The sequence below is a fragment of the Dipodomys merriami genome, unplaced genomic scaffold (assembly GCF_024711535.1).
Source record: "Dipodomys merriami isolate MVZ:Mamm:240054 unplaced genomic scaffold, mDipMer1.0.p SCAF_81, whole genome shotgun sequence".
NCBI lineage: Eukaryota > Metazoa > Chordata > Mammalia > Rodentia > Heteromyidae > Dipodomys > Dipodomys merriami.
The window spans coordinates 3,744,921-3,770,783 of NW_027206413.1; the positions used below are offsets into that span (position 1 = coordinate 3,744,921).

The window sequence follows — 25,863 nt, forward strand, 5'->3', positions numbered from 1 at the left end:
GCACTAGCTCCTCAGGAGATGGAGATCTGAAAGGTAGACGAGAGGTGTGGAGCACATGGTAGAGTGTCAGCCTTGAACAAAAGGGTCAAATGAGCAGGAGCACTAGTACACAGAAATATTAAACAGAAAGTGAGCAATCGGTGTGTGTGGTAGATGGCATCTTCTTGTGGCTGTTCTCCATGGCCTGTCAAATTAACAGCCCATCCTGCAGCAGCCATGGTGGAGAAGAGAAAAAAACACAATGTGAGCGATGTGTACTGACTCTACCAGCAGCTGTGTTAGGTGCTGACCCTGTGAATAAGAGACAGTACCTACCTATTCTTTTCTTTCTTTTTTTGCCAGGCCTGGGCCTGGGTGCTGCCCTGAGCTTCATTTGTTCAAGACTGGTGCTCTACCACTTGAGCCACAGCTCCATTTCCTGGCTTTTTTTTGATAATTTATTGGAGAAAAGTCTTCTAGACTTTTCTACCTGAGCTGGCTTTGCTTTGTGATCCTCAGATCTCAGCTTCCTGAATAGCTGGGATTACAGGCATGAGCTACAGGCTCCCAGTCTAAAAGATAGAACCTGTCCTTAAAGACCTGAGAGTCCCGTGAAAAGGGAAGTTTTGTTACTTATCAGAGTTCCAGTGCCAGATGGAAAGCTCAGGGTCTTGTCCTGTGACAACATCCTGTAGGGCCATGGGGGTTGGGTTAGATATGGTTATCAGTGAGCATCTAACGATGACAAAAAGTCTTACCATGCCAGTGAATGTTGACATTAGCCATGATGTTTTGCTGTTCATAAAATACAGTCCTCATTTTCCTGATTTGTGGTCCATTATTGAATATTCCCCAACTATATAATTGGATGAAAACACATTTTTTTCTTATCCTTTCTGCCAGTACTGAGGCTTGAACTCAGGGCCTAAGTGCTGTCCTTAGCTTTTTCACTCAAGGGTGTCACTGACACTGAGCCACAGCTCTATTTCCAGCTTTTTGCTCATTTGTTGAAAATAAGAACCTCGTAGACTTTTCTGCTTGGGCTGGCTTTGAACCCAGATCTTCAGATCTCAGCCTCCTGAGTAGCTAGGATTACAAGCTTGGCCACTGGTGCCCAGCATTTGTTTCTTAATTTATAAAGTGTAGTGATTGCTTGAATGGATTAAAAAAATCTCTGAATAGGAATGTACATAAGAAACAGTGATCATTAAGCCAAACCCCCATAGAAACTCCTTTTGCTGTTTGCATGTATGACATGTCAGTCATTCTCAAGGTTCTGTGGTTAGCATGACACTGACCTCGTAAAGCAGTCGCAAAACGTAAACACCATTTTTTGTTTTAATTTATTTGAATGCAAAGCACTTGTCAAACTCATAAAACACAAGAACTCTAGGCAATGATTTGAGAGGTCGCAATCTTCTTCTGTTCTGATATCGAATCTAGAATTTGAAAAAGCAGTATAAGCCCAAATATTTCAGACCAAGTCCTACCCCTTTCTCAGTGTGTCCTGATGCATTTCCTGCCTCAGTGTGTTTGCTGCACTTGGCTAGGTCTTGGTGAGGTCGATAAGACCTTCGGAAGTCAAGTTAGAACTTCATCTGGCGCACCGGCAACAGCTGATAGTGCTGCACTTTGTTAAACAGTTCTGAGAGCCTTGCTGTTGTTAAGGACAAACGTGTGGCTCAAACAGGCAGAAAATTTGGAAAGTTATGCCTTGGATGACATGAAGCAGAGTCAGAGATAAAGTATCAAACATAGATACGACCTCAGAAAATGGGTTGAAGGGTCATGCCATCAAGCATGAGTATCCCCCCTTAACTCCTCCCCAGAGTAAATTGTGCCGTTTAGATGAGACATTATTAAGTGCTTTCTAGGGAAAGCAGCTAATTGCTTCGCCATTCAGGACAGTCTCAGGCTCCTTTTGGAAACAGCAAAGCCAATGGAAAGGAAGAGGTCGAAAGCTGTCTGCTATCTAACATGGAAGTAGCTGAAGAAATTATTTTCAGACCTAGAGAGATAGGGGGAAAGTTAACCTTAGTTCTTTTTTCATATCTCACTCAGTCATTCTGATTAAACCCAGAGGCAGTGTGTTAGTCAGGTGATAGGATGACTTCAGACACCAAAGCCTACTGACATTTCTTGTTAACATATACGTGAGTGAGCCTTGGCCCAAGACTGGCAAGTTCAAGATGCTTCTTTGTTGGTATTTCTATTTATGGCAAGGGAAACTGGTTTCAGACTCAGAGTAGTGAGATATTTTCTGTGACCTTTTAAGCAGCACCCAACTCACCAGACCTTAGCATTCTTCTAAGAGCATTCCACTCTGCAGAAGCAAAGTACATCTTGTCAAGGGTACAAGAAACATTCCTCAGGATACATTACATAAAATAATCTCAATAAATAAACAAGATTGAAATACAAAGCTGTGTCTTTTGATTATAATAGAAGACTAATAGATATCAGTAATCATTATTAATCAATAGTCATGCAACATGGCCTCTTAATACAAACAATAAGTGTGATAAACATATGATAGATGAGACTGCTGTTTGCATAATACAGTAAACTCTTTGTGTTTTGGTTTTGGGGGAGCACCGGTCCTGGGACTTGAACTTAGGGCCTGGGCGCTGTCCCTGAGCTTCTTTTGCTCGAGGTTACCATTCTACCATTTGAGCCACAGATCCACTTTTGGTTTTTTTTTTTTTTTTTTGGTGGAGTTTATTGGAGATAAGAGTCTCTCAGGATTGTCTGCTCTGACTGGCTTTGAACTGCAATCCTCAGATCTCAGCCTTCTGAATATCTAGGGTTACAGGCATGAACCACCAGCACCAGCCAAAACTCTTCCTTATAAAAAGAAAATGTGGGATATTCAAAAGTGTGCATAATTAACACATACTAATTAATATGTCAGAACCAGTCACAAAGGCTAGAGAATATATCTGGAGACAAAGGAAAATGGAAACATAGCGTATTAATACTTACAGGCGTAGCTAAAGCCCTGCAGAGAAGGAGATTCTCCTCAGGAAACTGGAAAAGGAAGAACTAATTCCAGAGCAGGCAGATAACAGGAAATAACAAACCTTACAATGGAAATAAATGAGAGTAGAAAAATATCAAAATATCAGCAAAATTGGGGGGGTGGAAAGATAATGAGGAGACCTCTTTAATTGAATTGGTCTAATGGTGGGGAGAAAAAGAATGAAGAAGGTGGAAGAAGAAGACAGGAGGAGAGAGAGAGAGAGAGAGAGAGAGAGAGAGAGAGAGAGAGAGAGAGAGAGAGAGAGAGAGAGAGAGAGAGAGAGAAGGGGGTAAGTGGAAAAGGAGTGGTTACTGGAGCCTGAGCTGTGGGGGCTGAGCAGAAAGGATTGGCCAACTATTGATCTTTGTGTAGTGAAGGGATTCAACTGCTCAGTGACAACACCATAGAGGAGGTCAGAGCTAGCCCAGACATGAAAGTCCATGAGCCTCTTAGCTCCAATTAATCACAGAAAAAGCCAGAAATGGTGCTGTGGCTCAAGTGGTAGAGCACTAGTCTTGAGTACAGAGGAGCTCAGGGACTGTGCCCAGGCCCAGAGTTCAAGCCCCAGGTCTGAAAAAAAAAAAAGTTGTGGGTGTTTTAACTTTTTGTATCAAGAGTATCATTATCAATGACAGTTCTTTCAGAAGAATATTTTCCCTGTACAATTTTTTTAATATTTTTTAATATTTTATAGATTAATATTTTATAGATTAAGACATCAAGCTTGATGAAAAAAATATTTCAAGTATGAATTTGTTAATTTTTCATTAACAAATAGGAAACCATTGTATTTGGGGGTCGGATAAACCGTTGCTCTGTCACATAAACTTGAATCACAGATAACTGATCAGTTAACCCCACTGGTTGTCTTGGACATGAGTGCACATGGAAAGTTTGACAGCTTCTTATAAACCCAGATATACACATACCAGATAGCCCAGAAATTCCAGTTGTGGGGTTTTATCCAAAAGAAATGAAAACGTAAATTCACAAAGAATTTATAAAAACTGTATTCATAATAATATCCCCCAAATAAAAACAACCCAAATGCCTATCAGCAGGTTATTATCAGTAGGATAAATAAATTGTGGAAAAGTGATATAAGAAAGTGCTTCTCAGCGATAAAAAGGGTATAAGCCACTGATCCAAGCAATAGCTTGGCTGAATCTCTGTAGCGTCATGTTTCTTCTACACAAAAGAGCATATCTCATCTATAGTAGCAGAAATCTTCACAGTGGCTACCTGGGGCAAGGTGAGAAGGATGAAACTTTTGGGAGTGATAAAAAAAAGTAGTCTCTATCTTAATTAGGGGTCTAGTTGCAAGAGTGTGACTTACAAACGATTCAGTAGACAGTATGCAAATAATACCTTTATTTATTTATTTCTACAGTCTAGGGATAGAATCCACCAGGATTCTATCTAAAGTGCCAGGAGGGCACTTTAACATCAGGCTACCTCCTGCCACAATAGAGTGATTTTTTTTAAATAGCTGATTTAAAGTATTTAAAAATTTTAAAAGGCTGGGTGCCAGTGACTCACACCTGTAATCCTAGCCACTCCACCACCTAGGAGGTAGAGACTGAAAGGATTGTGGTTCAAGTCCAGTCCAAACAACCTCATTTCAACAGGGGAAAAAAAAGAGTGTGCATGTTATAGTCAAAAGTGTAAATAAAATAGGATTGCAGTCCAGGCTTAGCTAGGCACAAAGTAAGACCTTATCTCAAATATAGCCAGAACCAAAAAGGCTCAACAGGGGTCAGATGGTAGAGGGTCTGCCTAGTAAGCCCAACGCTCTGAGTTCAAATCCCAGTGCTGCAAACATTAAAACTGTAAAACTGTACTTCAATAAAAATTCTGCAATTGATTTTGAGCCAAAACCACAGGTCCTGACTATTACAGGGACTTTGTTTAGATGGTAAATAAACAAGATATAAAAGCCAAAATTCCTATAACTTTCCTTGGTAAAAATTTTAATCTTAAGATATTGTTTCAAATCTAAATTTTACATTGGATTTCTTGCTCTTTTCTTCTTTTTCTAAAATCTAGAATGGTCAGTTGGAGTGTGTACGCTGGATGGTGAGTGAAACAGAAGCCATCGCAGAATTAAGTTGTTCTAAGGATTTCCCAAGCCTCATTCATTATGCGGGTTGCTACGGCCAGGTATGGAAGTTTTAAGTACCTTCCTTTTGTGGGCTATACAATCTTATTTCATTTTTTATGATCTGTTAACCAAGACAGAGACATAAGAAACTATCAAAAACATATCCAGTGGCTCGTGCATGCATTCCTAGCTGCTCAGGCCTGGAGAACCATGGTTCAAAGCCAGTGTGAGCAGAAAAGTCTTCAAGATTTTTATTTCCAAATGACTAGCACAAAGCTAAAGTAGAGGTATGGCTTAACAGGTTAAGTGGGGTTGGTGAGAAGCAAGCTGAGAAAAGATAGACAGACAGATAGATGATAGATAGATAGATAGATAGATAGATAGATAGATAGATAGATAGATAGATAGATAGATAGATAGATAGATAGAGCTGTCTCCAAAGATACATAAGCAATGATATTTTTTGTAGCATTTTCTTAATGAAGAAGACTTTTAAATCCAAATATTGTAAGATAGAATAGTGAATAAACAAGGAAGCTATATCCATATGGTAGAAATTTATGAAAAGTGCTCATTACATAAAATCAATTAAGATATGATACAAAATTATCCCTGAAACTTGAAATCAGCTTTTAATTTTAGAGAGATGGAAAATAAATAGGGGTTAGAAGCACAGTTCAGACATGAAACACCTGCTTAGTAATAACAAGGCCCTGGGTTCAAACCCCAAAACTGAAAGAAAAAAAAATTAGAAAGCTTGATAGAGAAAATTCCACTGCAGCATGCTCAGAATTGTTTTCACTTATGGTAGAATTACAACTGGCTTTTCCTCCTGTATTCTCCAAGGTTTGTGTAATAGTTTTAACATTTATCTAGAGTAAAAAAGGACATATTTATCAAACCCAAAGTAAAAGGAAAATCTTCATAAAACATGACTCAAAAAAGTCTTGCTGGAGGGAAGATGGGCATGCATTCTGACTAGATGACTTACATAGTTAGTTTCCACTAGAAAAACCCAGCATTATTCATTAATGCACACACATCTCACTCCATTATATTTTCACCTCCTCCTTTTGACAATAATGTATGCTTTCTAAACACTAGAGCAACCAAAGCGCATTCAGTCTGAAAAAGCAATAAAGTCAGCACAGCATCAAAAGAGATCTGATCATAGTTGTTTGTGACACAAAAATTATTTCTCCTACCTATGACAGTGCCCTCTTTGGCTTCAAAAACTTTCCCAGTGGCCCTAAGTTATGTTTGAGGAAGAGAACATACTGTACTTTCTCAAGAGTGGCAGTCTCACATTCAAAGAACAGAGGCTGAAAAATTACCATTGCTAGCTGGGTACTGGTGGCTCATGCCTGTAGTCCCAGGTACTTAGGAGGTGAGATCTGAGGATCACAGTTTGAAGCCAATCAAAGCAGAAAAGTCTATTAGATTCTTATCTCAAATTTACCACCAAAAAGCTAGAAGTGGAACTTTGGCTCAAGTGGGTAGAGCTCTGGCCTTGAACACTAACGCTCAGCACCCAGGCCCTGAATTCAAGCCTCAAGACCAGCACAAAAATAAATAAATGAATTACCACTATTTCTTTAGTGGGAGTTATGCTACATGATTACTTTGTACCAAAGTAACTTCATTTTATATACTTAAAACTCTCTCTCTATATATGTATATATGTATGTATATATACATATATATACACACAAGATTTATTTTATTATATGAAGTTTATATCTGTTTTATTTATATTACATATAATGTATATAACTACATATATGCACACAAGCTATAAACTCCATACCGTGGAGTTATATATATATATACATATATATATGTGTGTGTGTGTGTGTGTATATATATATGTGTATATATATATATATATATATATATATATATATATATATATAAACCTGATTTCAAAACAATCCCTAGTCTGAAGGGACTGAAGAAAGAATATTCAATTACTTACATGTGGCTTTGTGTCCAGGAAGAGTAAAGGCTAGCTCAAAGCTCAGGTCCTCTGACATCACAGTCAGGTTCTGTTTTGCCCCCAGTGATACAGATGATTTGTGCTCACTGTTACAGTGGTAGCAGTGATCAAGCTGAGGGTGTGTGTGTGTGTGTGTGTGTGTATGTTTTCACACACTCACCAATATTGGGGCACGAGCTTAAGGCCCAGACATATAATCCCTTAGGTTTTTCACTCAAAGCTGGTGCTCTACCACTTGAGCCACAGCTCTGCTTCCAGCTTTTTGGTGGTTAATTGGAGATAAGAGTTTCATGGACTTTCCTGCCTGGTCTGGCTTCGAATTGTGATCCTCAGATCTCAGCCTCCTGAGTAACTAGGATTATAGGCGTGAGCCTCACCCTGCAGACTTCAATTTTTTACAGTTGTATCTAGCAATAAATACCTTGTGAAACTCAGAGCTCTTCATATCACATGTGGAAGTGAACAACTACCCAACATATAAAATGAAGGAGAATGAAGAACATGTAAAATTTGTCCCTGCACTATTTCACTCTTTTCTTCAAGTAGTGTACTTTCTAACCCCATCTGCAATGTCCAAAACCAAACAATAGTTCATCAGCATACTGGCAGAGGGGAGAACAGAAATTTCAGTTCAGATCATCACAAGAATTTGATGACTGCCAATCTATGTAAATCATTTTCAGAATCATAGGAATAATGGGTTAACATCACTGATGGTTGCTTATTTCAACCCTAACAAAGACTTTCAGGAATCAATGGAAAGGCTACCCATACCTGTCACCATGATGGCCAGGGGAAAGTCGGAAAGGACTGCAGACCTGTCCAGAGACCCTAAGTAAATAACAGGCTTTCCACAGTCTTTGTCACTTGTATACCCCAGTTTCTTTATTCAAATCACACAGCAGGTTTCTTGTTACTTTTCAGCTGTTTGGCTAGAACAGAAGAAAGCACTCCTTGCGGGACTGGCTGGGTGACAAGGTGGTTTTCTTGGGTGAGCTAAGGGAAAGCGACCTCCTTGAAGAACTATGTCATCTACTCCCCATCCCAAGGTTGTTATTTCAACCCAGTCAGCACTTGTATGACCTGAAATACAGTTCTCAGGAGCAGTGCAGCAGCACTGTTGGGGGAGCATTCCTAACCCGGTGGGAGATGGAGGAGGAAGCCCTTTAGATCTGGGAGTTCTTGTCCAGCCACTTACATAACAGGTGCCCTGCAGAGGCACGGGACTTGGAGACCTCGCAAAGCTAATATTTGCACAAGGATGATGCTGTCGAGAGGTTTTGTGATGGATTTGGCACATGCACATTGTTCTACATGCAGCATGCACTGGAGTGTGCTCTGATTTTGACCTCTGCAAAGGATACTATGAGGACAATTCATCTCAGCTCATTTTAGTCATCCTTTACCCCTCCTGTCGTTTCTTAAAGTTTGAACTCCGTTTGATTCGCAATTTGTGTCTCTTTTCTTATAAATTTTACCTTTCGAGTCCAGCACAGTGGCCGTTAGCTTCAGAGGCCTCCCAGACTGATGGACACGTTTTGGGGGGGTGACAGGCAATGATTTCCTTCATCTTGACACTTGAAGTCTCAGAGCGTGCAATTATGTCACTGACTGATTGCACCTCTCAGAACTAGCCACAGGGAGCTAGAAGGCAATCTTAGGGATACACAAAGAAGGAGCTGGGGTGTCCTAGAAGGAATATTGTTGGCACTGCAATGGAGACCAGTAGCTGCTGATTCAAAGCCACTGCTGTGTTCTGAGGCTCCAGTCACACCCCCCTCTTCCCTCCCGCCCCACAGACCCCCCTCTTCCCTCCCGCCCCACAGAGTTCCCTCTCCCCACCTGGGCATTGAACCACCTTGATCTGCTTTGGTCCAAGGGCCTTGGTAACATTGGTAACATACAGCATCAAACCTTTTCTTTATCCATTCACATGACTTGAGGTGAAGACATTCATCTACAAACACAAACCCCGGCACGATGCTGAGCTGACCGACAGTACCTTTGCCTGCCCTGGCTATTCTCCATCTTCGAAAAGGCATTAAAAAAAAACAAGTTTCAGCAATTCCTGGCAATGGTTCTGAGAAGTGGCAGGCATGCCAAGAGGGATTTTTGAACACACTGCTAAAGTTCTGTGATTTACTCTGAAAACAATGAATCCCTCCTGGACTTTCCTGTTTGGTTGACTTTAGTGTTTCATTGTCATGAAGCAGAAAGAACTAGATGATCTGAAAGGGCTCTGATTGCAGATGAAAGACGAAGAGAAAACCCTTTTATATATTGTTTGTGATATATTCCAGACCGGCCTCAAACTCACAATCCACCTGCTTCAGCAGTACATCACTAATTTTAACTGAAAAACCTTTAGTTAACATGAGTATCACTCTACTTTAGTTAACATGAGTATCACTCCTGTTTCTGAGTGGGTGCCGGTATGGTACTAAAAGCTTGAATTCAGGGCCTGGACACTATCCCTTAGCATTTTTGCTCCAAGCTGGCACTCTGCCACTTAAGTCACAGCTCCTCTTTGGGCTTTTTGGTGGTTAATCACAGGAAAGAATCTCACAGACTTTCTTGCCCAAGATGGCTCTGAACTGTGTTCTTAGATCTCAGCTTCATCAATAGCTAGGATTACAGATGTGCATCACAAGTGTCCAGCTTCCCAAGTACCAAGAAGCACCACGGACACGAAGTTCACCCCCAAGACTGACAAGCAGTTAATGATGATTTCTGCACAAAGAGTGTGTCCCATAGAGATAGCCATTTGGGAACCAGTGGTTGAGTGTGTTCATCTTGGGAGGAAGCGGGGGACAGGAAACAGATGCATGAAGAACATGGGGCCCTAACTCAGGCTGCCTGGGACTCAACCGTGTCCCTACCAAGTACCATCTTGGTGGCACAGGTGCGTTCATTTAAAAAGAGGAGGGGAAAGAAGGTCTCTGACCATCCTTCCTCACCAGGATTTTCAGAGGACTGTGTCAGAAAAAAAAGACACATTGCCCAGCCCAATTCAGGCACTGGACAAATGTTGCTGTTAGGATTATTGAATGTCTTTCAATATGTTGTTTTTATTGCTATTGGTATTATTTATTTACTTATTTCACCATGAGTAAACCATATGAGAAACTTGCCAAAGAATTATTTAGATCTCAACCTGTTTAATCAGTCCTTCCATGAATTTTTTTCTCCACATCTTACCATCTCTGGATACTACATTCATCATACAATAAGTGACATTATGAATTTATTGCTGACTTTTTTCACATTTTAACATCTCAAAAACCGCAGTGAACCTTAAAATTGATGGCATAATAGACTTGATGATCTATGACTTCAAACAAAGCAGACTCCTTCAGGAGTTACAATTATACCACAGACTCTGGAGAGCTTATTGATACCAGCAATAACTGTGACATACTTTTCAATTAATTTTTTATTAGACTTTGTACAGCAAGTCTCATAAATTGCATGTATTAATGTCCCCTTTAAACAACTTGCATTGCTTTGGGAACACATAAAACACAACATTAGACAAGTTATCATGGAAGTAGAGCTGTGCCAGGAGTAGTGCACCAAAGCTCAGCGAAAGTGCTCAGGCCCCAACTTCAATCCCCAGGACCGGCACATGCATAAAACAAGCTACCATATGTTCAGAAAATCTCCAGGAAAAGAAATTGGTACATGAAGGAAGCTCTTAGTAGACACAAGTGAATGGATGGTGGGCAGATGAAATTCAAATTGGAGAGGTTATTCTATGACGCAGAGATACATCGTGTGATTATGTCAGTTGTTCTCTGAAAGCAGTACTTGTGGGGAAATGCAGTAAACATGAACGAGAAAGAGAGAGAGAGACAGAGAAACAAACAGAAAATCAGAGAGAAGGACAGACAGAATGCAAGAAAGAGCTAACAGCTCCAGAGCAGGTACCCACCATTGCATAACTATCTAATATATATAGAATAGATGTCTAATACATGCATGTGTTGGTAAGGGCCTTCTTAGTTGAAGAAAGTGGTTGTGTGTTTTGACCTCCTTATGAGGTGTTTGAAGTAATAAGTCACTGTTTTAATTGTAATATTCTGCATGTCCACAGGTATGTTCTCTAGAAACAGAATAGAATTTCTCTGAAAGTGAGGCTAAGAATGTTTTTAGAGATACCAGCCATCTTCATGCCCACCCCAGAAATCCTGTGTGGGTTTTTAGAAGGTCTGGTGTATAGTTAGACAATCCCTTTTGTTAATACTTCGCTGCACAGTATAATAGGGGAGATACTTGTAATTTCCATATATCTCAGTGGACAAGACAATTGTATATCTTCTTATAAAAGAACTGAATTTGAGGAACTGGGTGAATACTTGTTTTTGCTTAATGATCAAACTGTGAGTCTTTTTTAACGTAATTCTTGCATATGGAATTGGTAATGTCTACTGGAATTGTTGCTCACCATTTTTAAACAGCAATGAAAAAAAGAAGTTATTCTCGTAATACAGACTCATCCTGGCACGGAGAGTCTCACGAGCTGGAGCAACGCTTTCTTGACTCACCAGGATCCCACGTGTCTTGTACCCTCAGATTTCCAGCCCAGATGAAGGTGTCAGACTTTCCTCCTCAAACTCGTAGTCTGATGAAATGTGGCATTACATTGCCTACAACCCCATTACTAAAATTCAGCACATTATGATTTGGGGTGTGCAATGCACATCTCTCCCGTAACAATGAGGTCTGAAAACACATGAAAATTGGCATGGTCAGAAAGTATAGCTACAACATTTCCTCTCAGCTTTACTTGATAAAGAAGCTAGTAGAAATTAGAACAATTTCTAATTAAATGTAATTTTTTTAAAAAACAGGAGAGTAGTAGAAACACCAGCATACAGTTTCCAGGGTGGAATGTGACGTTTAAAAAAAGCAATTGTCCTTAAGTTTTCCAGTTTATAAGGTAAAGCTGTTGAAGTTGAATGATGCTGTCGAAACGCTGCCAGTGCGAACTTGTGAGTTAATATCATGGAACAAACTGAGTCAACTCAAGTTTGGAAATAACTCCTTGAGGACTGGTGTATATGTTGAGAACTTCTGCCCTTACTCGCAGAGACGCAGCAGCCGGCTCTCTGGTACTGTCCATGTCTTAGCCATCAGCTACAAACCAATTGGTTATGTCTTTTATCCTGAGACACTGCTACTCCTTGAATTTTGTTAAGAATTAAAACTATATAGCATAATCATCTGTTCCCAAATAAAAAAGAGGAATGCAGAATGTTTCCCTTGCTTAGTCTGAAAAGTTGAGGATATATGGTTTTATCTCAAGCCCAGGAAAACATTACCTGCTCTGGTCCCAATAACAAACCTGGTCTAGATTTCCCAGATTTTGCCTCCGACCGAGACTAACAGAGCAGGTCAGAGTCTCCACACCAGGCTCCAGGCTTTACTGCCCCTCCTTCTCTGGGGATACGCAGGGCCTTCCCTTTCTCCAGGGGCTGTGTACCCTTAGCAGCTGGCAGTCTGCTTTGCCAGGTGCATTCCTGGGATGTGGGTGGCATTGATTACATTGTTGTTGTTTTTTCTCTTCTTGCTCTTTAGGGGTCTGATTTCTTGCTTACTCATTTGGAAAAAGTGTGGTGCAAATATCTCCCTCCCCTGCCCCCATGTCTCAGATACCTTCAGAAACCGTGCCCTGCTCCCTTGCATAGTAAGGGGCGAACTGTTAAAAGACTTGGTTATTCTTTGGCCAACATTCCTTTAACAGATTAGTTGGCATGTTCTGAAGATGAAGGCAAATTTAATCCAGAAAAGCATAAAAGTTCATGACCAGTCTGAGAAAATAACTTAGGGGGAAAAAAATCCTTTGAAAGAAAGAAGTTCAGGGCTGTTTCAAACACAGGATCATCTTTTTAAATGTCACATTCCACCCTCTAAACTTCATGCTGTTGTTTTTACCACTCTCTGGATTTTTGTAAAATTATATTTAATTCTTCTATTTTAAAACAATGAAATCCCATCCCCCTGCTTTTTACAAAGGCCAAACATAACATGAAAATACCACAGAATGCTCAGTGGGCAAAAGGCAAACAGATTGTGATGAGACACTGACTTAGCTGTAGAAAGGTTTGTGTTCAGAGTCACTGGGAAGCAGAAAACAACTTTACCTTTAAAACATTGCCAACATTTGGTCAGAGAAAAACAAAAGGTCTCAGGTTTCCATGAAATCCCTTATACTTAACAACTTAAGGAACTGCTTCTTTTTGTTAAGTCTGAACGGGGCGCGGGTATGTGGGGCATAGTTTAAGATTTAAAAATAGAAGCTAGGTTATCTCGATATTCCAAGGTTTTCAAGGTTACAGGCAGTTTCTCACAATAATAAAAAAACGCTGTCTTGAGAGAGTCCTGTAATCAAAAGACCTGGTGTCTGTTCCCAGCCTGGGAGCTACTTAGCTGTGTATTGAAAGCACTCAGACTTTCTGCAGTCTGGTCTCCCGTTAAATAAGGAATCGAACAAGAACATTTTCAAGGTAGTTTCCTGCTGTTAAAAGGCTCATGCCTATAATCCTAACTACGCTCAGGAGTCTCAGGTCTAAGGGATGGAGGTTTGAAGCCGCTTGAGCAGATAAATCCAAGAGACTTCTTATCCCCAATTAGCCAGCAAAAGGCCAGACTTGGAGATGTGGTTCAAGTGGGAGAGTACTAGCCTTGAGTGGAAAAAGCTAAGCAAGAGCATCATGCCAAATTCGAGTTGCAGTACCAGCCTTAATGCACTGGCATGCACTCATGCACACACACACACACACACACACACACACACACACACACACACACACGCAATATCCTCCATTATTGATTTTTTTTCAGTGCATCCTGGGAATTTCCTTCTGTCATAGTAAGCTTACTTGTAGATATTCTTCACAAGTTACAGTACTGTCTTTCCTTGGTTTTACATTTGATTTCTGTGCCGAGTATTCTGCTAATTCCAATGTTTTTGTGTTTACAGGAGAAGATTCTTCTGTGGCTTCTTCAGTTCATGCAAGAGCAAGGCATCTCACTGGACGAAGTGGACCAGGACGGGAACAGCGCGGTTCACGTGGCCTCCCAGCACGGCTACCTCGGGTGCATACAGGTATGGGCCCGCTGCTGTGCACGCAGAAAGCAATCACACACACGTGCAAACTACATTCCCCGGGAGAATGTGCGCATTGAATTGGCTTTAGTATTACAACAAGCAATGAAGAATTGTAATGGTATCTTTATGTTTCAAAAACTCCACAAAATGTAAGCATATACAGCCCTAACAGTGTCTCCTGGATGTCAGAAGGTGTTGAAAGAGATTTGTTCTAGAGGTTGGATGCATGGCTCAGTTGGCAGAGCGCTATAGACAATGAGTACAAGCTCAGGTACCAAGTTTGAGTCTCCGTGCAGACCAAAAAAGAAAAGAAAAGGGACTTGTTCTGCTCTCTCAACATTACTGTAAATCATGTGTCAAGGGAAGGTGGACATTAACCTCCATATTCTAAAGACAGCAGGGAAAGCACTATCAGACACCTTGTCTCTCAAGTGGTACACCATTCCTTATTAGCCCCTGTCCTCCAACACCCCACTTCTTCCTGCGGTATATGAAAAAGTAGGACAGATTTTCCAGGGCTAGATCTAGAAGTTCTTCATAGCAGAGAGAAACAGAGCAGAGAGAAACAGAGCTATGGTTTCCTGTGTTCTCTATAGAAGGGCCTTATCTGAAGGCTCAGAATTGGAGCATTTAGGTACACGGATCCTCTTAGACCTTTGGCAGAAGAGGCCGCCATGGCTGGCCCACCATTCCACCCAAAACTCAAGTAACACCATGCATCTGGCGGCATGCCCTTGAATTTCTTCATCTTCTAAGTATGCAACGATGTTGAAAGATTGTAGAGCCACAAGAAGGAGAGGGAAGCTGGCGCCCCCACCCGCAGCCACATGGGAGGAAATCCAAGAGTGCAGGAAGGCAGTCTTCCTGAAGAGGAGATGGTGTCTCCTCCGCCAGCTGACCGCTGGCTGTGTATGGTATACAGCTGAGCCAAACCAGATGCCACGGCCAGCTGGGGGGCGGGGGAGTGCGCCTGGAACTGGTCTTCTGAAAGTTTGAGGTCTGAACCTAAAACCATGTGGACCCCTGGTTCCTTTCTCTGGGACAGAGGAAAGAGAAGGAGGAGGAAAGGTAGACAGCTGGGGAACTAGAGCGCACAGACAGGGAAGCATTGAACGGCAAACAGTTGAAACTGAGGTTGGGCCAAGAATTTCATTTACTTTTAAAATGGTTTTTGCAGGACTATGGACTGCGCCCAGGGCCTTTGTTAACATGCTAGGCAAGCACTCTACCACCAAGCTACAACCTCAGCTCTGGGATTTTATTTTTGACAGTAAATCATAGTTACCAGAACCAGACTAATCAAATCATTCATATTACTGAAAACAGCATTATGAATTTGTTCCTACATCTCAGGGAAAGGAAAAAAGACAACATCTAGTTGAAGTCTGTGACTCAGAGAAAATTCTTCCACCTCAATGATTTCATACAGTCCAATATGTGATGTATATATAACATATTACATGTTTCCCAGCTTCATATTTTGTCTTACGTATGTGTTGTTTTCTGTATGGCAAGTGCTGCATGCTTATTTATCCAATAGACGCCCATTGAGGTCCTACTGTGTGCACGTGGACTAACTGCAACAGAAAACTGGGCAGTGAAAAGCAGGTGAGCAGGAAGAGAGGAAGAACAGAACAGGAGAATCTAAGGCAGAATCAAAAACATGAAATACAAGAGACTCCTAAAAACAAAGCAGAGATGACAGCAAGAAGCTGCCGGAAGTGTTTGCTCACACAGTTCTACTCTGAGGAGAGCTCACGCGAGAGGAAATGCTCACAGGGCCTGAACAGCTTCCCATTTTTGTGGGCAAACCAAGCATCTTCTCATTTCAGGCACCATTTTTCACAAGGAGTGATAAGAAATTGCAAAGTATAGATATGAGAGGGGCATAATTTCCTATCAGAATCTGCAGAACGGTGTAAAGAGAGAACATTATTTTAGAGGGGGAGGCAGGAAGGAGGGTTAGCAAGTGGCATTGCAAAGCCAGTTCCCATAGCACAAGCAAATAGAAATGGTAAACAGGAGTCCATTCTCCCCTCCTACAGGCGTCTCTGACTTTACGAAAGTTCTTTGGGAACCAAGCATCAAAAGGGGGAAAAAATGTCTCACCACAAACATTGCACTAATGTGAATTCAGTAATGTGTGTGGTGCATTTCAGAAAGGAAAGGAATTCTTAGACACAGCAATCTAGCTCTCTTCCCAGCCTCCTCCTCTGTAAGCAGCAGGTGGGAACTGATAGTAGTTGGGCTGGCTCATCAGACCCTAAACAGAGACACCTGTCATCAGCCTTGGACGGTCTCTGGCAGCTCTCGTTTGTAGGTGTTGGTATTCCGTCCTTCCCCCAATGCCGTAGTTCTGGAAACTGGCTCTGGGAAATGAAGACAAGTCCTATTCAACATTCTGTTACAGGGGAGAGTTCCAATAGTAGAAGTTCTTGGAACGACCAACATACAGTCTAACAAAATGAATACCAGGAAGCTAAAACTGGAGGTGTCAAAGGGGGATGAGGTTAGGAGGAGGGGAAGACAAATGGAGAGAGGAAAGATGGGAGAATGCAGTCACAATATTCAGTGTACGTATTACGTATGTGAAGATGGAACCAGGGACACTGAGGGGATGGGGGGGAGAGGGTTGGGAGAGATGGGGAAATACGACAGAAGGTATGACATTGATCAAGATGCATTGCACTCACAAACTGACCTGTTGATTTGTGCCTGTAAGTCTACAAGTAAATCCAATCGATAGTAAAAGACAAAAAATTACACTTGGACATGACAAGTTAAACATTCGCAAAGGAGGATATTCTTAGGAGAGGATCACAAGGGCTCGATTGCTATGTGCACAGGATCGTATGAAATGATTCGCATCAAAATGAATTCCAAGAAATGGAAGCAACAGGTTTTTTATTTTACTATTTGTGGGTTTTTTTTCTGTTTTCCCCCTGTTGTCCCTGTTTTTGATTTCTGTACCTTTTGTCTCATATGTAAGTTTATCTGATTTGGAGAGGGGGGGAGCACAGAAATGGTGGGACACAGGGTGAGCCGATTCAGCAGTGGGACTCACTAGACACTGTTGAAAATCAACTATACAACTTGTGGGTGGGAAAGGGAGGGTAAAACTTGGAGAAAGTGAGGGAAGAAAAAGAAATGTACTCTTTATCTGACTTAGGTAACTGCAACCCCTCATTCATCACTTTTACAATAATTTTTTTTCAAAAAACTTAACAATAGCTCTACAACAGAGATATTTAAAGATAATAAAAACAATCATTGAATAAGCAAATACACAAGGTGCCGTTACAGTCATGTTTAGAAGGAGGCCATGATATAACCACGTCCTTCTGCTTTTTCTGACAGACATTGGTTGAGTATGGAGCAAATGTCACCATGCAGAACCACGCTGGGGAGAAGCCCTCCCAGAGTGCTGAGCGGCACGGGCACACCCTGTGCTCCCGGTACCTGGTGGTGGTGGAGACCTGCATGTCACTGGCTTCGCAGGTGGTGAAGTTAACCAAGCAGCTCAAAGAGTAAGTGGTGTGCGGGGCCCGGGAGGGAACGAAGCCGGACCTGTCATCCGCAGTGGTTAGGTGGCAGCCAAGGGAGCTGAATCCCTAGGAGCTGCCTCTGGTCCTCCACCATCCTAGCCATGCACAGGCAGTGTTTGGGCTCACCACGCCGCCATCTTTGCCAAGGCAAACCACAAAGTACAGAACAGGCTCCCTGAAAGGGAATGAGGAGAGGGCCTCTGCTGGGTTCCGAGGGCCAGACCGCAGAGCGAGCACCCGACAGACCACACGGGCATCGTCTCTGACCTTTGCTCCGGGAAAACTTAACAAGCATGGCAGAGAGGAAAAGGCTAAAAATGGGCCTGCTTCTCAGCTCTCTCAGCAAGAGAAATATATAGGACACGTGTGGCTCATTCCTGTAATATTACTTATTCACACGGCTGAGAGCTAAAGGATCACAGATCTAAGCCAGCCCAGGCAGGAGAGTCTTCAAGACCCTGTCTCCAATTAGCCAGCAAAAATCTGGGCTGGAGGTATGGCTCAAATGGTGGAGTGTTAGATGTGAACGAGCAAGCTGAGCTAGTGTGAGACCTGGAGTTTAAGCCCCTTAGGATGGCAGAAGAAGAAGACGAAGAATCAGGAAGAAGAGGAAGAGGAAGAAGAAAGAAAGGAAGAAGCCCGGCACCAGTGGCTCACGCCTGTAATCCTAGCTACTCAGGAGGCTGAGATCTGAGGATCACGGTTCAAAGCCAGCCTGGGCAGGAAAGTCCATGAAACTCTTATCTCCAATAAACCACCAGAAAACCGGAAATGGCGCTGTGACTCAAGTGGTAGAGTGCTCGCCTTGAGCTGAAGAGCGCAGGGACAGTGCTCAAGCCCAGAGTTCAAGCCCCACTACCAACAAAAAAAAAAAAAAAAAAAGAAAGAAAGAAAGAAAAGAAAGGAAGAAAAAGAAAATATATATATATATATATATATATATATATATTGGAATTACAGATTAAATAATCCTCATCTCCAGCAAATTTATTTTTTAAATCAAGCTGATGCTTAATGAACGCTCCCTCTGAATATACAAGTGTTCACTCATAAGTGAATTGACATCAGAAAGTCAATTCTTTCTTTGATCTGATTATGACACCGACACCCATTGCATACTAGAAAGCATTTCTGGGGACTGCCAGCAATGAGAGCCCAGGTGGGTTTCTAGCAAGTAGAAGCTATGTTTAGGAGCTAATTAGTGCCCAGCCGAGGGACCAAGGCTAGCAAAGCCTTCGAGTATCGCACCAACCAAATAACCATTGCCATAATGCAGAGACGTACCAAAAATCAGAATCAGTATTCAAAGAAAGATTGATAGATTAGAAGGGAAAAACCCTTAAAAATTAATTTTAGATGGAAAATATAATCTTTTAAAATCTAAATGTATATTTGTATGTACAGCATGCATGTATGTGTAATAGTGAAATATGCACAAACTATTATATAGTACATGTGGTATAGCTTAGTGGATGCACACATGCATATACATACACACACACATACACACACATCCTAAATACAGCTCATTTCAATAAAACAATGGCCAGGAGGGGTAGGAGGCCTAAATTTGTTGTTAGTCTATATCATACAATATGGCAAGGTCTTAGGCTCTTGGGAAGCCTCCCTTATTGCTCTGCTTCTACTTTCTTGCCCCTCCCCCTTCCAATAGCTAAAATAATCTCTGTAAGCAATCTAGACTTCCTAGAAAATAAAACTTTTAAGACTTAAAACATTTAAAGTAACCAGGCACTGGTGACTCATACCTGTAATCCTAGCTACTTAGGAGGCTGAGATCTGAGGATCGTGGTTCAAAGAAACTGTCAGACTCAACAGCCTAACATATGTAATCTTCTGAACCTTCAAGGAAACATTTGCTGGATCCTAATACATTAGACAACTTCAGTTTTCAATAGATCAGTCATCAGGATGAGATCAAATAAGATCTTAGACTTGTCTAAGGAATGAAATGTTAGGAGTAAAAATGCTGCTGAGAAAAACAAAGAGTGCTGGGGCTTATGGGAAATATTCTCAGAATCTGACAGGATTAGATTTAGACAGACATGGTAATCCCCTGCAAGAAGTGCTAGGCTTCATCTCTAACGTGTCTCTAAGATACCCTTGTTATCTTAAGAATACTTGTAACTCTTCATTTTGCTTTATGTCTTGGCTTGTGTGTGTGTGTGTGTGTGTGTGTGTGTGTGTGTGTGTGTGTGTGTGTGTGTGCATGTGTGTCGGTCGTAGGGCCTGAACTCTGGGCCTGGGCACCCCCTCACTCTTCAGCTCAAGGCTAGCATTCTACTACTTGAGCCACAGTACCTCTTTCAGCTTTTTTCTGCTTATGTGGTGCTGAGGAATGGAACCCAGGGCCTCCTACATTCAAGGCAAACTCTCTGCCACTGAGCCACCTTCCCAGCCCCATGAAATCTTGATGCTAATTGTAGATTAGTTCCCTATTGCGGCCACAAATTACCACAAAATGAGTGGTTTAAAATAGCACCAAGAATTTTGTTACTTTTGCAGGTCAGGTGGCAGGTCTGACAAGACCAAAATCAAGAGAAAAGTCCACCTTTCTCTCTGGAAGCTCTAGGATGGCTGTCTGCTCATTCAAGTTACAGACAGAACCTGCAGCTGAGGAGAGGGGTTGGTTCACAGTCATCCTCTGTGGCTCACAGGCCTCTTCTCCCATTGACCCCCTCCCCTCCCCGCCCCCCCACGCTCCCCCCTCCCGCCCTGCCACTTCCAGCCCCTCCCTCCTTCTGATCTCTTCCCACTACAGAGACACACAGTGACTAGACTGGTTTCACTCCCATGATCTATTTTAACTTTTCCTATTTCAAGATGAGCTGATGGATAGCTGCCTTCCGTTTGTCATGCGGTGGTACCCTGTAACCACTTCTAGAGATGATGGTGTAAATGGACATGTTGGGGAACCACACTATCACTACCAAGTCCAGTAAATGCCGCTTCTTCCCGTAAAGGAAGAATCAGCTTGATTCACATATTGCAACTTCTGTATTATGTGCACTTCCTGCAGCCTGTGCTACTTTGTCTTTTCCTTAACTTCAAAGCACATTCTAATATACATACTCTTACATCCAGGGAAAATGCACTGTTACCATTCATTGTTTACTCCTTCTATAAGAAAATACCAAGTTAGCCGGGCGCTGGTGGCTCACGCCTGTAATCCTAGCTACTCAGGAGGCTGAGATCTGAGGATCGAGGTTCAAAGCTAGCCCGAGCAGGAGAGACTGTGAGACTCCTATCTCCAATAAACCACCAGAAAACCGGAAGTGGCGCTGTAGCTCAAGTGGTAGAGCGCTCGCCTTGAGCTGAAGAGCTGAGGGACATCGCCCAGGCCCAGAGTTCAAGCCCCACGACTGACAAAAAAAAAAAAAAAGAAAAAAGAAAATACCAAGTTAGTTCATTGTTAATCTAATCATTGTTTGTTTTGGCTTGTTTCTGATCAGTAAATTGATATAATTACTTAAAATTCAATTAAGAAAGTATTATTTTGAAATACATCCTCCAGCGTATTTCCTGTTCATATAGAGTTAAAAATTGAAAGGTAGGGAAGAAGAGAGTTTTCTTTAAAATGAGATTGTACTATATAGAGCATTTTACTTATTTTTACTTATATATATTAAAGTAAGATATATATGTGTCAATTTTTGTATGTCCATGGATACTTAGATAAATTATTATTTTAATAGATGTCCTTATAGAAATAATTACATTTTGTTTACTAGTCTTATGAAGAACAAGTTGCTCAGAGTTCATGAACATTATTTCCTTTGGAAATTTTCTGAACTATGAGTATGCAGATTGACGCAGTTCAAGGCTTTTGCCTACCGCATTATCATGGAAATAGTAGTTGATAGCCATACCATACACTGGAGAATGTATGTTCTGATTGTCTTCTGCAGGCAGACAGTGGAACGAGTTACACTACAGAAACAACTCCAACAACTTCTAGAAGCCCAGAAATCAGAGAGCAAATCACTTCCTTCCACACCCAGGTAATACCACTCAGGTTGGTAGAAGAAACTCTTTAAGCCTTTAAGAAACCTTTAAACCGTCTTCTGGATTCCTTTCAATGTCTTTTAAGACCATGATGTAGGAAGCATTCTTTTTGTACAAAGAAGAATAAAAATGAAATATCACAGGAGCTGTGTTCATCTCTGCCTCTGCTACTGACTTCTTCCACAAACAGATGTGCAGTGGGCATTAGGATAATTAGGATGTATAGGTTGATAAGGTATTGTAAATGAAATCGAAAAAGCTCATGTCAAATTCATGGGCTGGTGGCACATACCTGTGATCCTAGCACTTGGAAGCCTGAGGCAAGAGGTGTGCAAGTTCAAGACCAGTCTGTACTACATAGTTCAAGGCCACCCTGAGCCTGCTCCCCAGGGAGACCCTGGTGCAGGAGGGGAAAAAGTAGCGAAATGAAATACACAAATTTAGTAGTCATCAGATATGAAGCATGGAGTACTTTAGCTACATTTGACACAATGGAGTATTTGCATGCAGGTGGTTTGGAGAGCCATGAAGTGATCAGCCCTGACTGCATGCTTACTTGAGTAATGCTAGCTGCCGTGCCATGGCTGAGTGATGTGAACGTGGTGGGCCATCCTCTCACTTATCCGTCTTCCTTCCAGCTCGCCCCCTTCACCAGCTTCCAGGACGGCCCAGTGGAAAGCTGCTGACGCTGACGAAGAGTCTCCAGCCAGAAGCAAGCCAGCAGTGCAAGAGGGAATTCAGGTTCTTGGAGGCCTGTCCTCAGCGAGCCGGCCCAGACCCAAAGCAAAAGACGAAGACTCTGATAAGATCCTGCGGCAGCTGCTGGGGAAAGAAATCTCAGAGAATGTCTGCACCCAGGAGAAGCTGTCTTTGGAATTCCAGGATGCACAGGCCGCCTCTAAAAATTCAAAAAAGATCCCTGTAGAGAAGAGGGAATTAAAGCTCGCCAGACTAAGGCAGCTGATGCAGAGGTCACTGAGTGAGTCAGACACAGACTCCAACCACTCCGAGGACCCCAAGAACACCCCGGTGAGAAAAGGAGACAGGCCCCGGCCCCAGCCCATTGTGGAGAGCGTGGAGAGCGTGGACAGTTCCGAAAGCCTGCACCTGATGATAAAGAAACACTCGGTGGCCTCAGGACGCCGGTTTCATTTCAGCACCAAGGCCTCCAAATCCCTGGACGGCCACAGCCCGTCTCCCACCTCCGAGAGCAGCGAGCCGGATGTGGAATCGCAGTGCCCGGCTGCGGGGAGCACTCCCCCTAGCCAGCCTTCTGGGGAGCACCCCCAGCCCGGTCCCGACAGCACTGCTGCCCAGAAAGTCGCCACGAGCCCCAAGAGCGCCCTCAAATCTCCATCCTCCAAACGCAGGACATCTCAGAACTCGAAACTCAGGGTGACTTTTGAGGAGCCTCTGGTGCAGATGGAGCAGACGAGCCCCGAACTAAATGGAGAGAAAGAAAAGGAGACGGGCAGGACCCCCCAGCGGAGCGCCGCGGCTGGTGAATCAGGGGAGCCACTGAAAAGGCCTTTTGGAACCTTCCGGTCCATCATGGAGACGTTGAGCGGCAACCAGAACAACAATAACAACTATCAGGCAGCCCACCAGCTGAAGACCTCCACGCTGCCCTTGCCCTCGCTTGGAAGGAAGGCACCAGACGCCAAGGGAGACCCTGCGAGCAATGCCAGCAAGGCAAAGAATAAGGCAGTGAGTTCTATTTAGAGAATACCCTTGCAGAACCCTTGGTCACACGCTTCCTGTACTGTCACACATCCCTGACCGGTGTGGCCGTGGAGGGAATCCGCAGAAATAGTCCACAAGCGTATGCAGAAGGCCAAATTCATACCGTTCCACTGAAACATGTTAGCCTAGAGAACCCCTTCCTGAGGCAGAATCATTAGAGAGGGGTTCCCCTCAATGGCTTGATCTTTAGACATCAGGGGCTGGGTGGTCTTAGTACACAGTGCAACCACCAGTGAATACGACAAAATCAAGCCCTGCCTTGGCACTGATTCGGCCTTGGCAAGAGAGTTGGTTCTGTTCTTGGGACCAGATAGCTTATGTACAGGCCCAATGTTAAAAGCACATAAATAGAAACTACATCTCTAGAGACTTTTCGTTGCTTCAACTTTGGAGTGACCTTTGAAATGAACATTGGCCGTTTTTAACCCAGACCTCTAAGTGTTGGTTGGGGGCTAAATAGAGGTGAAGAGCTTTCCAGTACCCAGGGGATGGGCGCGTGTGACATATGCTCTAGTTTATGATTGCATTTATGGGGAACCACATGCCCTCTAATCTGGGATTTGCATCCAGCAAATAAGAGATACAAACATTTCTCTGAAGCAGTGTTGTCTGCATATCCTGTGCTAGTCGCATCATGAAAACGCAGTGTAAAAGCCAAAATGCAAAACTCTCTGTTGAAAGAAATAGCTGAAATCCTCCATCATCCTTGCTAGATAAAACACTCACCTGGTCGGGTGCTGGTGGCTCATGCCTGTAATCCTAGCTACTCTGGAGGCTGAGATCTGAGGATCTCAGTTCAAAGCCAGCCCAGGCAGAAAAGTCCATGAGACTCTTTTCTCCAATAAACCACTAGAAAACTGGAAGTGGCGCTGTGACTCAAGCGGTAGAGCGCTCACCTTGAGCTGAAGAGCACAGGGACAGTGCCCAAGGCCAGAGTTCAAGCCCCACAACTGACAAAACACACACACACACACACACACATACACACACACACACACACACACACACACACACACACACACACACACACACACACACACCAAAGTGTCTGAATCTCCATAGTTTATTATTTGCTATAATGTTAAAAAAAATCCTAGTAAAATGAAGTCTAAAAACTACCTAAATTCGTTATCCAAGTCAAGTTTTAGAACCTTCTTGACTGTATTTTTAAATTACAAATCAATTTCCTCTGTAAACGTTCCTTGTTATAAAACTTCAGCATCTATATCCAATTTTCAACTCAACGTCCTTGTTTTGAAATCTAGAAAAGGCACACTTGTGGTTAAGTGCCCAGACCTTCTGTGTTAAATATGTTTAAACTTAAAACTGCCATATGTCAAATTTTTATGAGTAACTTAATAGGTTCTCTGGATCAGTAGTAAAAGAAGCATCGTGCCCCGCCCCTGGTTTCGCATGCTCCTTAAAGTGGATCCTAAGCTGCTCTTCTCTGGTCTGTTGCTAGCATGCCTCACGTTTTCTGAGACTTGTGCACGTGCTGAGCTTGTTGCATGTTTTCCGATGATTTTTAATTGCGCCTCTTTAGGAGATGTACGGCAGCTGCTTCAATCTTTCTTCTAACATGCTGGTTGAAGAGCATCTGCGTAACTCTGCACGGTACGTGAGGCTCCAAGATTTATTGTGCCACATTATTCTTCCTTTGCTTGAAATGCATGAGCTTGCAAATTGTGGACCTGTAGCACTCTCGGCAGATGTGACACTGTGGAAGCAAAAGAAACTTGGGACTCTTTCTCCAAATAGAAGTAGTCGATGGTAATTAGCTCTTTGGAAAATAGGGACTTTGTTCCAGCCTTAGTCAGAAGAATCAGCTTCGTTCCCAATATTACTGTGTTTCTTATTTGAGTTTAACTCTCCATCTTTTTTCTAAATAGAACAACGTACCCAGTGGGCATTGAGATTAAGTGTTTTGTGAGCCTCTGATTCGAATCAGAGCTGAGGGTCAGAGCTGGAGCAGTCTCGGTTCTGAGTGCTGGCGGAACGGTTCTTCTGTCCCTTCCTGCCGATCTCAGAAGTGAGGTCTCACTACACTGGAACTTCCCCAGCTTCACACGATGAGCTTTAATTTGGGTCCAGAAACCAATCTGGAAGACCCAACAAAACAAGTATCTTTCTTAAACAAAAATTTACCGCTCACATGCATGGAGTATGTGTGCATAAGGAGAGAGGACAATGCCACCAGTGACTGGGACATCTCCGTGGCAGCGTCCTTCTGCAGCCAGGGCGTGTCCTGTGCTGACTGGGCGGGCGGGCGGGAGGACCAGCGAGAGAGCAAGCCAGCCAGGGGGAGTTGATGCCCTCAGTGATGCTTGACTGGGGTTTTTTGAGAAA

At 42.7% G+C, this 25,863-nt stretch overlaps 1 protein-coding gene across 7 annotated transcripts in view; it reads left to right on the forward strand.

Moving 5' to 3' along the window:
* Window positions 1–25,863, forward strand: part of LOC138819667 (synphilin-1-like) — a 132,098-nt gene that overhangs the window by 97,753 nt on the left and 8,482 nt on the right. For 6 of the 7 annotated variants that reach the window (XM_070011158.1, XM_070011159.1, XM_070011160.1 and 3 more), the window contains exons 6-11: window positions 5,045–5,158; window positions 14,078–14,203; window positions 17,564–17,733; window positions 21,678–21,770; window positions 22,413–23,481; window positions 25,061–25,131. In XM_070011158.1, the coding sequence (XP_069867259.1) occupies window positions 5,045–5,158; window positions 14,078–14,203; window positions 17,564–17,733; window positions 21,678–21,770; window positions 22,413–23,481; window positions 25,061–25,131 (1,643 nt within the window). The remainder of the gene's footprint in view (window positions 1–5,044; window positions 5,159–14,077; window positions 14,204–17,563; window positions 17,734–21,677; window positions 21,771–22,412; window positions 23,482–25,060; window positions 25,132–25,863) is intronic. The other variant, XM_070011163.1, reaches the window with a different exon arrangement.